The sequence below is a fragment of the Dendronephthya gigantea genome, unplaced genomic scaffold (genome assembly GCF_004324835.1).
Source record: "Dendronephthya gigantea isolate DGI-Jeju-01 unplaced genomic scaffold, DenGig_1.0 000081F, whole genome shotgun sequence".
Taxonomy (NCBI): domain Eukaryota; kingdom Metazoa; phylum Cnidaria; class Anthozoa; order Malacalcyonacea; family Nephtheidae; genus Dendronephthya; species Dendronephthya gigantea.
Window position 1 is genome coordinate 1,044,436 of NW_021163091.1, and position 13,096 is coordinate 1,057,531.

Sequence of the window (13,096 nt, forward strand, 5' to 3'; positions counted from 1 at the left end):
TCATACCTCTAATGAGGTGACTAGCTTCCCATTGTTTTTTCTGTTTTAGCGCCATTCTCCTTGCCCATTTTTAGAATTTCGCTAACCAAGTACCCGGTCATGTGAGATGCAGCATTGGCAAAACCATTGGAAAAATTCGCCAGTTCGAAAAAGACACACATGAGAGATTCGTTCTCTAGATCTTTATTCATGGATTCTAGCACTCGCCATTTTTCAACAAGCGGTTTATGAAAGGACAGATCAAGATATGACCAATAACTGATGACTTTCTTCAAGAAGTTTATTTCAGAAAAAATATCCTTTGATCTCACACCAGCCAGATTGTTGAATTGCTTTATGACTTCCTTTTCCGCGGCATTCTCAACGACCTATTCCAGTAAATAAATAAATTTAGCAATGTATTATTCTATACTTTAAACAACTACTGTGATTATGGATACACTACCACAAAATTATGAGTTATACTGTTTTGAAAAAAATTGAAGGATACAATCTAAAAGGTCTCCCTAATCGATCCTGGGTGGTTTTTTTCTCTTCGAAATATATAAAGAACGGGAGAATTTAACAAAACGTTTTACGAATTAGGGTTTTACCCTAAGCAAACAAAAGTGTACGATTGGCCTACTCTATTGTTTCATTGTTCTATTGTATGGTTCTCGATAGTTTATGAACATTTGCAAAACCTTCATTAACCCCTTTGTCTTTTCGATTAACTAAAATGTTTTTTTTCGTTAAGCGTAAGTAAAATATCTAAAATTTTTGTGAGATAGGCCATAGCACGTAGGCGTTTCACATTAATAGTTTGCCTTCTAGTTCAGAGCCTGCATGGGCAATATATTTAGAGCCAATTAAAGCAATTCCATCATTACATTGTAAAAATTGGTTTAATTGTCTTTTTAAGAAATTCCGTCATCCAATTTACATCATTGGGTGTGTCCAATGCTCGTTACGATGGTAATTGCACAATCATAGAACTCCTTTTTTACTCAGAATAACTTAATACTCTTGTAATTAGGCAAGGTGATATCACAATACAAATAAATTAGCATGTAGGTACGCACTCGTTATTTCATATTGTAAAGCTTTCACACCGTTACCCCGGGCCTTCATCAGTTGCACTTAAAACCACACCACTGTGTATTGAGAACGTACGTGCAAAAGTAAAATTTGGTACAAGTATGAAAATATACAGATCATAGTACGGAAGACAACCGCAGTTTGAGAAATTTCAATCTGTGCTTCAAAGCCTCCTTTACGCAAGGAGGAAAATGTAGTTTAAGAAAAATAACAAACCCCAAACATGATGTGTAGAAAAATACCATAAATTATTGCTTGTGTTAGCACTATGTATTTAAACATTTTCAATGTTCTAAACTCTTTGAAATCATGTATCGGGTTTACTTATATTTATATATTTCATTTTTGACCTATCTACGTTATTAAATTGCAATAAACTGTAAATAATTATGTCAAATTCCGAAGATAAAAAAATCATTAAAGAAATTTCACCTTCTGCACTTTGGGAGCTTGTGTCAGTTGTTCCACGGGATCTTTCCTCCAAATTCCTCCTAAAATTTAAATAAAAAATTTAGGTGTTGCTTTTACAATAGAAGCGATTTTTTAAGTAATTCCTTAAAGGGGCTCCTGATATTAAAGAATAATATTATATTGCTCGCCAGAATTTGGTTTCTGAGACTGAATTTTAAAAATTCTTCTTCGAAATTTCGGGCTCTATACGTGAAATAATAATACGCCTTTTCCAATCACAAACAACAACGACTCGGTCCCGAAACCTAAAATTTTTTTTCACGAGCGTCCTGGTTGAGAATCCAGCTTTGAGCATAAATAAAGACCAGGCATAACAACAGTTCTCAAATCTGCGTCCCACATATTCACTTCCTAAGCGATTCTAAAGTGTGTCCTTGTGACTGAAAAATCCTTATAATATAAGTATGATATAACGAGCAATTTGATTGGCTACCGCGCGTGCATTGTGAGGCCATAATGCACGCTTCTGGCCTTGAAGTTTTTGTTGCTAAGCAACATCTTAAATAACATGTAAGGAGAATTTCATTATTGATCAAATAAATAAACTTTGTTGTTGCCCTATAATTTCTTCTTATATTATAAAAGAATTAAAAAAGCTCGTCGCGTGCCTTTATGGTGTAATAATGCACTCGGGGAAATGTTGGAAGAATACTCGAGAAGCTTGTAAAACACTCGGCTACGCCTCGTGTTTTACAAGCTTCTCTCGTATTCTCCCAACATTCCCCCATCGTGCATTATTACACCATAAAGGCACGCGACTCGTTTTTGTGGGTAGCCTGCGCATGCGCGGCTAACCACTATGTAGTCGAAAAAGTGTCCGGATCTGTGTGTGTGTGTGTGTGGCAATCTTCGGCAATCGTCGGATATACGAAAGATGACGAACGGTACGTTCTACTTCCGGAAAATTTCGTTGTTTTCGAAGGACGGAAGCAACCGAAGTTACGTTAATACGTTTGTCAAATTTTAAAGCGAAGTTGAGTACTTTAAAGACGCAAAAGCGGTGATCGGTGAGCGTTGAATCTACAACTACAAAGTTACACTAATAGAAAATAAATAGTAACAAGTTGCCCTGTTTTATAAATTATAATGCGATATTTCACCTGTCAATTTCTTGCTTGTGGACATGCAGCTATTAAGGTGGCTCGATACAATTTTCCGAAATTTTTAGATGCACATTTTAAACAGGGATATTAAGCACCAAAAATATTTCACTATACGGCTAAAAGTTAATATACTTTGCAGGAAACATATCTAGAGCGGAAATATTCTCAGAACCTTTGCCTGGCACCCGTTACCATGGCAACAGAGACGTTTCAAAATGGCCGCCAAACAGGGTTTAATCATGTTTATATCACAAACGAGTTCGGTGACCCCCAGTTTTTTTTTCATTAAACGTTTACGCTATAGATTATTTATCTGTGAAAAACTTTAAAAAAAATTCTAACATGAGGAATTTTTTCTATTTACAAAAACGATATTTTTACTTATTAAAAAATTCCCCCATGTTAGAATTTTTTAAAAACTTTTTCACAGATAAATAATCTATAGCGTAAACGTTTAATGCAAAAAACATTGGGGGTCACCGAACTCGTTTGTGATATAAACACGATAAAACCTTGTTTGGCGGCCATTTTGAAACGTCTCTGTTTCCATAGTAACGTGTGCCCGGCAAAGGTTCTGAGAATATTTCCGCCCTATATATGTTTCCTGCAAAGTATATTAACTTTTAGCCTTATAGTGAAATATTTAGGTGCTTAATATTCCTGTTTAAAATGAGCCAAAAAAAAATTCGAGAAACTGTATCGAGCCACCTTAAACCAAATACATTACCTTATTGCACATGGTAGTAACAAGTTGCCCTGTTTTATAAATGATAATTTGGTAAATGGTAGTAACAAGTTGCCTTGCTTTATAAATTATAATTCAATATTTCACCTGTCTTTCTTGCTTGTGGACATGCAACTATTAAACCAAATACATTACCTTATTGCAAATGGTAGTAACAAGTTGCCCTGTTTTATAAATTATAATTCGGCAAATGGTAGTAACAAGTTGCCCTGTTTTAAAATTATAATGCAATGCAAAAATTTCATTTTCTATCTCTTGTAAAAATGCTTTTATATATGTTTTGTATATCTGTCCTAAAATGTATTTAATACAATAAAATATTATAATATATAGATTGCATAATAAATCGACTTCGTTATAACTGTATTGAACCAGCTAATTATAGGGCGTTTATTCCGTTGTCTATGGCATTAGAACATAAGACTAGAAAATAATATTTTATTGCATCAGTTGATATTTACTTGCCACTATAGCAGCTTTATCGCATTAATAATGTTTTACAGGCTACCCACATGTACGCATTGCGTACCTATTTTTTAATTCTTAATTAAAAATTTTAAGTCTGATATATGGTCGGACGCGACGAAGCTCTAATAATTCACGCGTATACACTTACGAAAAATATGGGCCAAATAAAATGAGATATTTTCTCGCGAAATAGCCACGCGGCAATTTCGCATTACACATTGTAGTAGCTGAATTTCAAGGTTTTAAACCAATATTTAACAATTTTTCGCCTCAGTTAAACGAACCAAACCAATATTTAACAATTATTCGGCGGGGAATACTTCCCTCGACTTCGTCTCGGTGAATATTCCCCGCTAATCACCGAGCTTAAGGCGAATAATTGTTTTTAGGCGAATAAGTATTTTTGCACAAGCGAATTGACACAAGAACTGCATTAATTTTGTTCGTTTATCTCTGTAAAAAATATCGCGTGCCACGTGCGCGAATTAATAGGACGATTAAAACATCTGGGGCCGGTTGTTCGAAAGGTGGATAAGTCGCTATCCAACGGATAAGTCGCTAGGAATAAAATTGCAATGTGTTTAATTAATAAAATCACTATGATGTGAAGTGCAAAGTTCGAGCAAATCACTTGTTCAAGTCTTTTCCATTCAGTAACTATACTCGAGAATTCGTAATGATTATGAATTCAATGTTGTAAATGCTTAGCAACAGCTGACGTTGTGGTACGAAATTTCACCTGTTTACTTCCGGCAAATTTTAACTTATCTATTGGATAGCTATCCACTTCACTATCCACGCTTCGTGCAACGCATTTTTATTCAATGGATAACTATCCACTGGATAGCAGATTTATCCGTTGGATAGGACTTATCCGTTGGATAAGTTATCCATCTTTCGAACAACCGGCCCCTGGGTCGGTTGTTCGAAAGGTGGATAAGTCGCTATCCAACGGATAACTCGCTATCCAACGCATAAGTTTATCCAGCGTGTGATTTGGGTTGCACGAAGCTTGGATAACTTTATCCAGCGGATAAAAATCGCTATCTACTGGATAAATCCAAGGTCCGGAGGTAGTTTAAAGCCAAGAGGATAAACTCAAGAATACAAGATAACACTGTAAACATTTAGATAAAAAAGGACAAAAATGCAATATTCCTGTTACTACAAACTAATATGTATATACAAATTAATGTACATCATAATTGTACTCACTATTAAAAATATTTTCGAAGTGCAATCCCCAGCCGATGTTGATATAAAATTATTTGTCGCAGCAGCGTTTTACGTTACCTACACATTCCGTTCCGAGTGGCGAATTTTTGGACATCCTCACATTTATAACAGGCGGTAAATTTACTATATACGCTTATAATCAGTTTATAAACGCGAATATATGCATAGAAAGATTCAACCTATTCCAAGGAAACTTGCTAATATCTAAGTAATTTCATTCACGCAATAGACAAGTATAGACAACAAGGCCACGAATTTTGTTCTATGCTTAGATTAGCCGGGAATTAGCCAATCAAAACATTAAAATAGTGTTCCTAAATTTGTTATGGAACCGAAAGGCAAAGCGTCGCAAGGTCAAGGAATAAAATTGCAATGTGTTTAAAATAAAATCACTATTATGTGAAGTTCGAGCAATTATTTGTTCACGTCTTTTCCATTCAGTAACTACTCGAGAATTTGTAATGATTATGAATTCAATGTTATAAATGCTTAGCAACAGTTGAATTCAACAGTTGACGTTGTGGTTCGAAATTTCAGGATAATCTTGTTTTCTCCTGGTAAGTTTTAACTTATCTATTGGATAGCTATCCACTCCACTATTCACGCTTCGTGCAACGCGTTTTTATCCAATAGATAACTATCCACTGGGTAGCAAATTTATCCGTTAGATAGGACTTATCCGTTGGATAAGTTATCCATCTTTCGAACAACCGGCCTTTGGGGTCGGTTGTATCAAGCCCGTTTAGCTTATTAAAAGGATGCTTCGGGGAGAGCAGAATCGGTTGCTTGGCAGGTTCTGGCACCAAAGATTCGCAGATTCGACCTTTGCAGCGCAAAATTTGGTCATCGTCAATAAACATTGGCTACAACCACTACAAATACAATCGATCTCTTCCTTAAACTCGGATGACTGAATACGACGTATCCATATTTGTTCAGCTTCATGGATCTCGACTGCACTCAATTCGAAAGATGATGTATGATGCTTGATGGCTTTTTTGCTGATTACTCTCTAAACCCGAATGACTGGCAGTTACTTGCAATAACCTTATCTTTTTACTGTATCGTAGGATGTCCATTATTTCCTCAATTTGTATAACATTGTTACGGGCAGGTGAAATGCCAGACAATGAGCGGATTATCAAGGGAGGATTCTTCATAGATTCGAGATTGGCTTGATCACAATCTATGCTCGTTGGTTGCAATTCTGGTGGCCATCGATCACGAGAGCTGGCTAAGAATTGAGGTCCATTCCACCAAGATTCAGAACTAACTAATTAGCTTCCCGTACATCCTCGAGAGGGTAAGTCCGCTGGGTTGAACTCTCCAGAACAATGTCTCCATTCATATTCAGCAGTAATGGCTCTAATTTCCTTCACGCGATTTTGAACATAGGTCTTCCAGACGCGATGATTACGTATGCAACAAAGAGCCGTGAAAGAGTCAGTCCACAGTATGACTTCTAGATCAAGGCTAGATTGAAGTTAGAACACGAACAATTGATCTTATTAATCTTGCGAGAATTGTTGCGCTTAACAACTCGAGACGGGGTTCATTTGTTTCTTAATTGGTGCAACACGTGACTTTGACGCGACCAGATTTACGTCCATCTTGCCATTACTATGTTCAGTTCGGAGGTACACTACGGCTGCTAAGGCAAGATCGGATGCATCGCAGAATCCGTGAAGTTGGTAAGTTCGAGTAAGTTGGTCATCACACTGGAAATAATATCGAGGTACTCGGATATCCTTTAAGATATAAAGTTCATCCACAAGTTGTTTCCACCTGGTCAATATCTTCCCTTCTAAATCGTCATCCCAGTTGACCTTCTTGGTGCATAGACTCTGGAAGAGGATCTTCATGTTAACAGTGAATGAGGTAACTAACCCAATAGGATCGAACACCTTCGCCGAAAGCTTCAGAACAGAGCGTTTCGTAGAGGGGAGAGACAGGGCATATTCAACCATCTCTTGAAGATTGTAACAAAATTCATCGGTTTCAAAGTTCCAGTTGATTCCGAGCAGCTTAACGTAACAAACTGGTGCTTCTACCGCAAACCACCCATCCGAAATCACTATTAATTGCGATAGGTCCACTTTCACCGCGAACCACTTCTGAGGATTATTTGTAACTGGACCATTTCACAGCGTTCTTTAGTATACTGGGTGTCCCAGAAAAAATACTCCGGTTTGATTCATAATAGCTTCTAAACTAGCTAAGCTATTAAACTAAAATAAATTTAACTAGATAGAGGGAAGACTAACTTAGATCTTGATATATTACAGTTGTATTTTACTTAAAAATTTACGGAGATATCAATGTTCAAAATTGGTAGCATATTTCTGGATGTGTCTAAATTATGCAAAAAACGCCGTATCAAATATTAATCAAGCTTTTCTCAACTGAAACATGCACTATTAGCAGTAAATAAACACACCCATACTCTTTGATCTTTACTTAATCTTGGCATATTCAGGATAAACTCAAAATAAAACACATTCAAACCATAATTCCATAACTCATAAGGCACAACATGCAACTCCCCAGGGACATCCAACATTTTTCGATAGCGCTGATACTGTTATATGTGTAATTGCAAAAAGGCTCGATTATTTTCTTCATTAAATAATACTTCATAATAAACAATTTGTCAAGTGTCATTTATTTACTGCTAATAGTGCATGTTTCAGTTGAGAAAAGCTTTATTAATATTTGATACGGCGTTTTTTGCATAATTTAGACACATCCAGAAATATGCTACCAATTTTTAAACATTGATATCTCCGTAAATTTTGAAGTAAAATACAACTGTAATATATCAAAATCTAAGTTAGTCTTTCCTCTATCTAGGGAAAGTTATTTCAGCCTAATAGCTTAGCTAGTTTAGAAGCTATTATGAATCAAACCGGAGTACTTTTTTCTGGGACACCCGGTATTTGTCATCACCAAAGGTATTCAAGTTGATTTTCTTCGTTTTTATTGTTACTGGACCCAGTCTTCGTTTCAAAGAAGTGGTAACATACGACCTTTGACTTCCGTTGTCTAATGGAACACGTACAGGAATTTCATTGGGACCATCAAACGATTTAGCATAGGTGACTGCGGTCTGTAAGAGAATTTGATGGTGACTCTTGGTGGCGGTGGTGGTGACTTGGGGTTGGTCAACAGCGGTCGCAGTTGAGGCTCGAGAATCACGATCGGTTGCCGCATTGCCTTCGTTAGATGGAGGTTTATCATCAGGCTTGATTGGACTCTTGTTCGGATTTGAGGGATCAGGTGGATTAAACCTTTGACAAATGGATTGGTGATGACCCCCACCACATCTTCTACACTTTCGATTCGGATCGCATTTGTTGCTGCAGTTGTTTTTTCCCAAGCAAACAAAACATTTACGATCACTCTTTAACATCTCCTTCCTTGCATTCACATTCGTTTCTATCACAGGAGGCTGAGTAATGATGTTCCTTGCAATACACCCACACGATGGATTTCCCAGGGAATCCTTGAGCAGCCAACGCTTGTGCGGATAGTATTCTAGGCCTACGGTGATCAGGATCACCCACCTTAACGCTGTCACTAATTTCACGGGCTTCAACTTCCTTCAAGATGATATCTAGTATGGCGTCAATCTTCCATATGTCCTGTGTTGTATGTCGTGCAATCTGTATTCTAATATCATTGAGCAACTTAGCCATTATACCATTGGGCAACTTCTAGACCTCGAACATGGACACTGGCTTTATCGTAAATATATCGCATTTGAGCGGGTTTGTCCACAGTACAAGCTGGGGATTTTTATAAGCTCCTCCATATGAGCTGAAATAATAGCTTGGGATTTTCCAAAACGTTGCTGCAAAATGTCAACGGTGGATTGATAGTTTCCTTTGGTAATAGGAAGGCCCTGTACGGCACGAAACGCACGGCCCTCTAACAGTGATCTTAAGTAGTTAAACTTATCGATAACGGATAAGACAGGGTTCTTATGCACAGCACCCTCGAAGCTGTCCCAGAAAGATCAGAATTGGGTAATATCTCTCTTAAATTTGGGCAGAACCAATTTTGGCAATTTGGAAAAACGTTGTTGCTGTACTACAGGTATTGTAGAGTTATTGATCGATGGGGAATGGGTCGTACTCGTACGAATTCATTTGAACTTGAACCAGCACCTTCGTTTTCGAGCTGAATTAGTGGCATCGTATTCAGAGTGGTAGGACTATTCGACGACGGGGGAAGCGGTGCCGTCACGGTCGGAGTTTCGGGAATTGTTGTTGCATGTCCATAATTCGAGACAAAATATCGTCAGCTTCTTCAATTTCCCTATCAATGTCGGTAATTTCGCATATATCAATGATTTGCCTATCGAGTTCCTTGAGAATTGCTTTCTTTTCGTCGAATAAGTGAACATGCACAATTCAACGAGAACGAACGAGTAGCCTCATCAACCGAGCGACTCAGTTGTCTGCATTCGTTTAAACTCGCGTGGCTACTGGATGAGACCTTAAATATGAATTTTCGACAAGCACTTAGACGAATGTGATAATTTTATTCCGTTCCAAGCCGATTAGCAAAAACAATTCATGACAAGGAACAAATAAAACTTCAAACCCAGACGACTTGTTTACGGAAAAGTTGATCATGCATGAACAATTAGCGTGTCAATTACCATGATGATATCAATTGCAGTATATTTTAAGCAATGCACTCTTGAGAGTTGCATGTGTATAGCCCTTTGCTTGCTATGTAAATGCTTTTAAAATATTCTGCAAACAGCTTTGACTTTGTTACGGACAATGCCTCCTCGTCAAGTTGTAATGTTAGGAAACGAAGAAAAGAGTATAATTTTAAGGCTGCAAGGGCTACCAATTTTGTTGAAACCCTCAATTAACAATTAAGGCGAATGATTGCAACAAAGGGTTTACCTCTCGTTTAATATTATGTAGTTTTCTTCCGGTATTTCTACAGGGTGTCCCAAAAAAACGAAAACTATTGAAATCACCCATAACAATGCAATCGTTAGAGTTTGAATGCCTAAGCACTCTGTTGGGACCCACAGGTGTATAAATGTTTACCATACTCATTTTTATGCTTGCATATGATGCAGTAAATTTGCTTGTTCGCAAAAATGATATTTACTAACAATATTTACAATTTACAAATATGGATAACATTATTTAAATATGCATCTAAAGGAGCATGACCTTCGACATGTCCCCTTTCTCTAGCAACACAAAGCATTTAGCATTTTATAAGTTGCATTAAATCCCCACGGGCTGAAATTCGTGAACACGGCATTCAAATTTTAACAATGAGTGATTTCAATAGTTTTCGGGTTTTTTTGGGACACCCTGTATACTTGCTCTAATCGCAGGTAAGTATACAGAAAATAAAACATTGAATAAAACTGTCAACAAGTCATCAAGTGCAAAGAAGTCGCGGTTGCTCAGAAAAGAATTATGTTGTTTTGAAAACACTTAAACCGTATGAATGTATACAGGTGTCTCAAAAAAAACGCAACCACTCAAATATGCAAGAATATTAATATTGTTCGCGGGTTTGCACCATAGTTCAGCTAAAATGACTTTTGGCATTTTAAATGAAGGATTAAGCTTTTCAATTCCCAGAGGTGCTTATCTATTGCGCTTTAGGCCTAGATTAGACGTCGCATTTTAGTCAAATTTAACTCGTCGCATTTAATGCACTGAAGTGCGACGCCTTTTTTTCGACTGAAATGCGACGTCTAAACTGTTTTTATTCGACGCGGCACATTAAATTCGACGCTGTTGAATTTTGCAACAAGCTCTGGGGCCGGTTGTATCAAGCCCGTTTAGCTTAAACATCGGATAAGTCAAAATTAAATAACACTCTTACATCTCTCTTAAATGAGTCAACTTGAATATTATACACTGAATATGTAGTTGTAACAGTATCTTTGTATTATAGTCAAAAACATTTAGTTCGCTTGTTGAATAAAACGATAGACTTGCTTTCTATTTTGGACTTATCCACCGTTTAAGCTAAACGGGCTTGATACAACCGGCCCCTGTCACATAATTCGACATAAGCGCGACACTAGTTTAGACGGCTAATAAAATTGACTCGTATAAAATGCATACATCTGTTTTTTGTACCACATTATCCATTATGATCCAGCCATTGTTGCTTCGTGGACTTAACGAAGCTTAAGTTATGCGTTAAGTTACGTAGTTTATAACCATTCAGAGTGTTCTGTGCCAGAACTAGACGAGGAAACTGACGGCTGGATTGAACATGCTTGCGTATCGTGCTGCAACGATTGCTTTTTCACACCAAAACAACAACCGATCAAACAAATTGACGGGAACAAAGATGAAGACTATGTTGAAGTTGAAAGCCGATATGATTCGTTGTCCTGAGACATCCTGTACAGGGTGTATCAAAAAAACTGCAAATACCATAATTTGTATGAACTTTAGAATTTCAATGACAGTGCAACTAATTACGCTTCTGGGATTTGAAAATACGTTTCCCAGGGTTATCAAAACAAGCACCCAAAGTGAATTAAAATTTGGTACTTGATAATTTCCTTCTCCGTTTGAATTCTTTCATGAAGATATTAAGTACACATGGGATATAATAAGTGATAAGAGAGTTCACCGGGCTTTGCGTGAATTTTATGGTATTTTTATTGCAAAATATTGTAGGTTTGTCTGGGCAGTTTTTGAGCGTTATGCCTGAACAACCTATGGTATGTTTTCAAAGATCTAAAAGCCTTAAAGATCATCTGGTTAGGGCTAAATTGCAAAGAGTTGAATTTTCAGTTAAAGGGATGGTTAAATGTGGTAGTAAAAAGTGTAAAGTCGCTTTAAGGATTTAAATGTACCCTACTCAATCCGATGGAAAATTTTGAGACGGTGTAGACCATATTCTAGCATTATCAAACGATGTAACTTGCGTTTATATACAGTCGTTGCCGAAAAGGTTGTCGTGTGCATACATATACATAAATACCTGAATATCAATCACGTGACCGGTATATTCGCGTAGGTTTTGCGTGTTTTTCGGAGACCTTATAATTTGAGAATACCAGTGGAGAATATACCAATAGCTTATTCTGATAGTATTATTGGAAGTAGGTAATTTATTCATGTAGTCAAAAATCCGCTACAGAAATAATTTTAGTCTTAACACATATACTATATATGTGCATGAAGAACAACATAAAAGAAACATTATCTGTATAAGAGATCTGATCCTCTCTGCCTTGTATAAAGGACTATAACTTATCCTTATGAGTTATGTCAAAATGCTGATTACGTTTTGAATAAACAAATCGCCGAAATCGGCCCATCTTGAATATTTTGATTCGCTGCATTTCATCCTAAGGCTAAGTTGCCTAAAGCGAGTAATTTTATCCAAAACATAATCGGCGTTCCCTTCAGGAGTAAATTGCGTTCTAATCCTGCATGAGATAATAAAAATCGTAGAAATCATACTAACCTGTTTGCGTTGGCACACCAGCTTCTAGTTCCGCCGATATCATGTTGGCAGGAATTAGACCTATATTAATTTTATGGATCAAGACTCAAGAAGAGGTTATACGAAATTTTCATATGTATGTGGAGATAAAAGGTCACAGTGAATGACAACCTCGTACCCTGGGCTCTTGTGATGTTGTTTTTACTCGCCGCGGAGGGAAGAGAAAAATGCGTTATTGAGGGTACAGGTGGCAATTTACTGAGTGCAAAAACAGCACAAGATCACACATTAGTACAATTAATCAACACAATCTCAGGTTTACCGGACACGCAGGAAGAAAAACAACCCGATAAGGAACAGAATAATGAAAAATGGGAACTACATCCGGAAAGTCGTTTTTTACAACGTTTTCCACACACGAAGCGTTATTTCACATGACGAGGCTCTGAAAAACTTTTAATCGTTTAGAATGCCTAAATTTGAAAGTAAAAGGATAGAAAATTTCTAAAAAAAGAAAGAACATTTCATGTATTAGAATTCA

General features: G+C 37.0%; 1 protein-coding gene across 1 annotated transcript; it reads right to left on the reverse strand.

Moving 5' to 3' along the window:
- Positions 1-20: 20 nt before the first annotated feature.
- Positions 21-12,810, reverse strand: LOC114532841. The gene is made up of 4 exons (XM_028554434.1): positions 12,734-12,810; positions 12,577-12,636; positions 1,510-1,568; positions 21-368 (listed from the first exon to the last, which is right to left on the reverse strand). Exons 2-4 carry the CDS (start codon positions 12,617-12,619, stop codon positions 21-23), a joined length of 450 nt encoding a protein of 149 aa, XP_028410235.1. The 5' UTR covers positions 12,620-12,636; positions 12,734-12,810.
- Positions 12,811-13,096: the final 286 nt, after the last annotated feature.

Bases quoted from the DNA above. Each gene is read 5' to 3' on its own strand.
- LOC114532841 (XM_028554434.1), bottom strand. From the start codon at position 12,619: ATGATATCGGCGGAACTAGAAGCTGGTGTGCCAACGCAAACAG. The intron at 1,569-12,576 runs GTTAGTATGATT...TTTAAATTTTAG, and splicing joins TGGTGTGCCAACGCAAACAG to GAGGAATTTGGAGGAAAGAT. The intron at 369-1,509 runs GTGAAATTTCTT...TTACTGGAATAG, and splicing joins AAGCTCCCAAAGTGCAGAAG to GTCGTTGAGAATGCCGCGGA.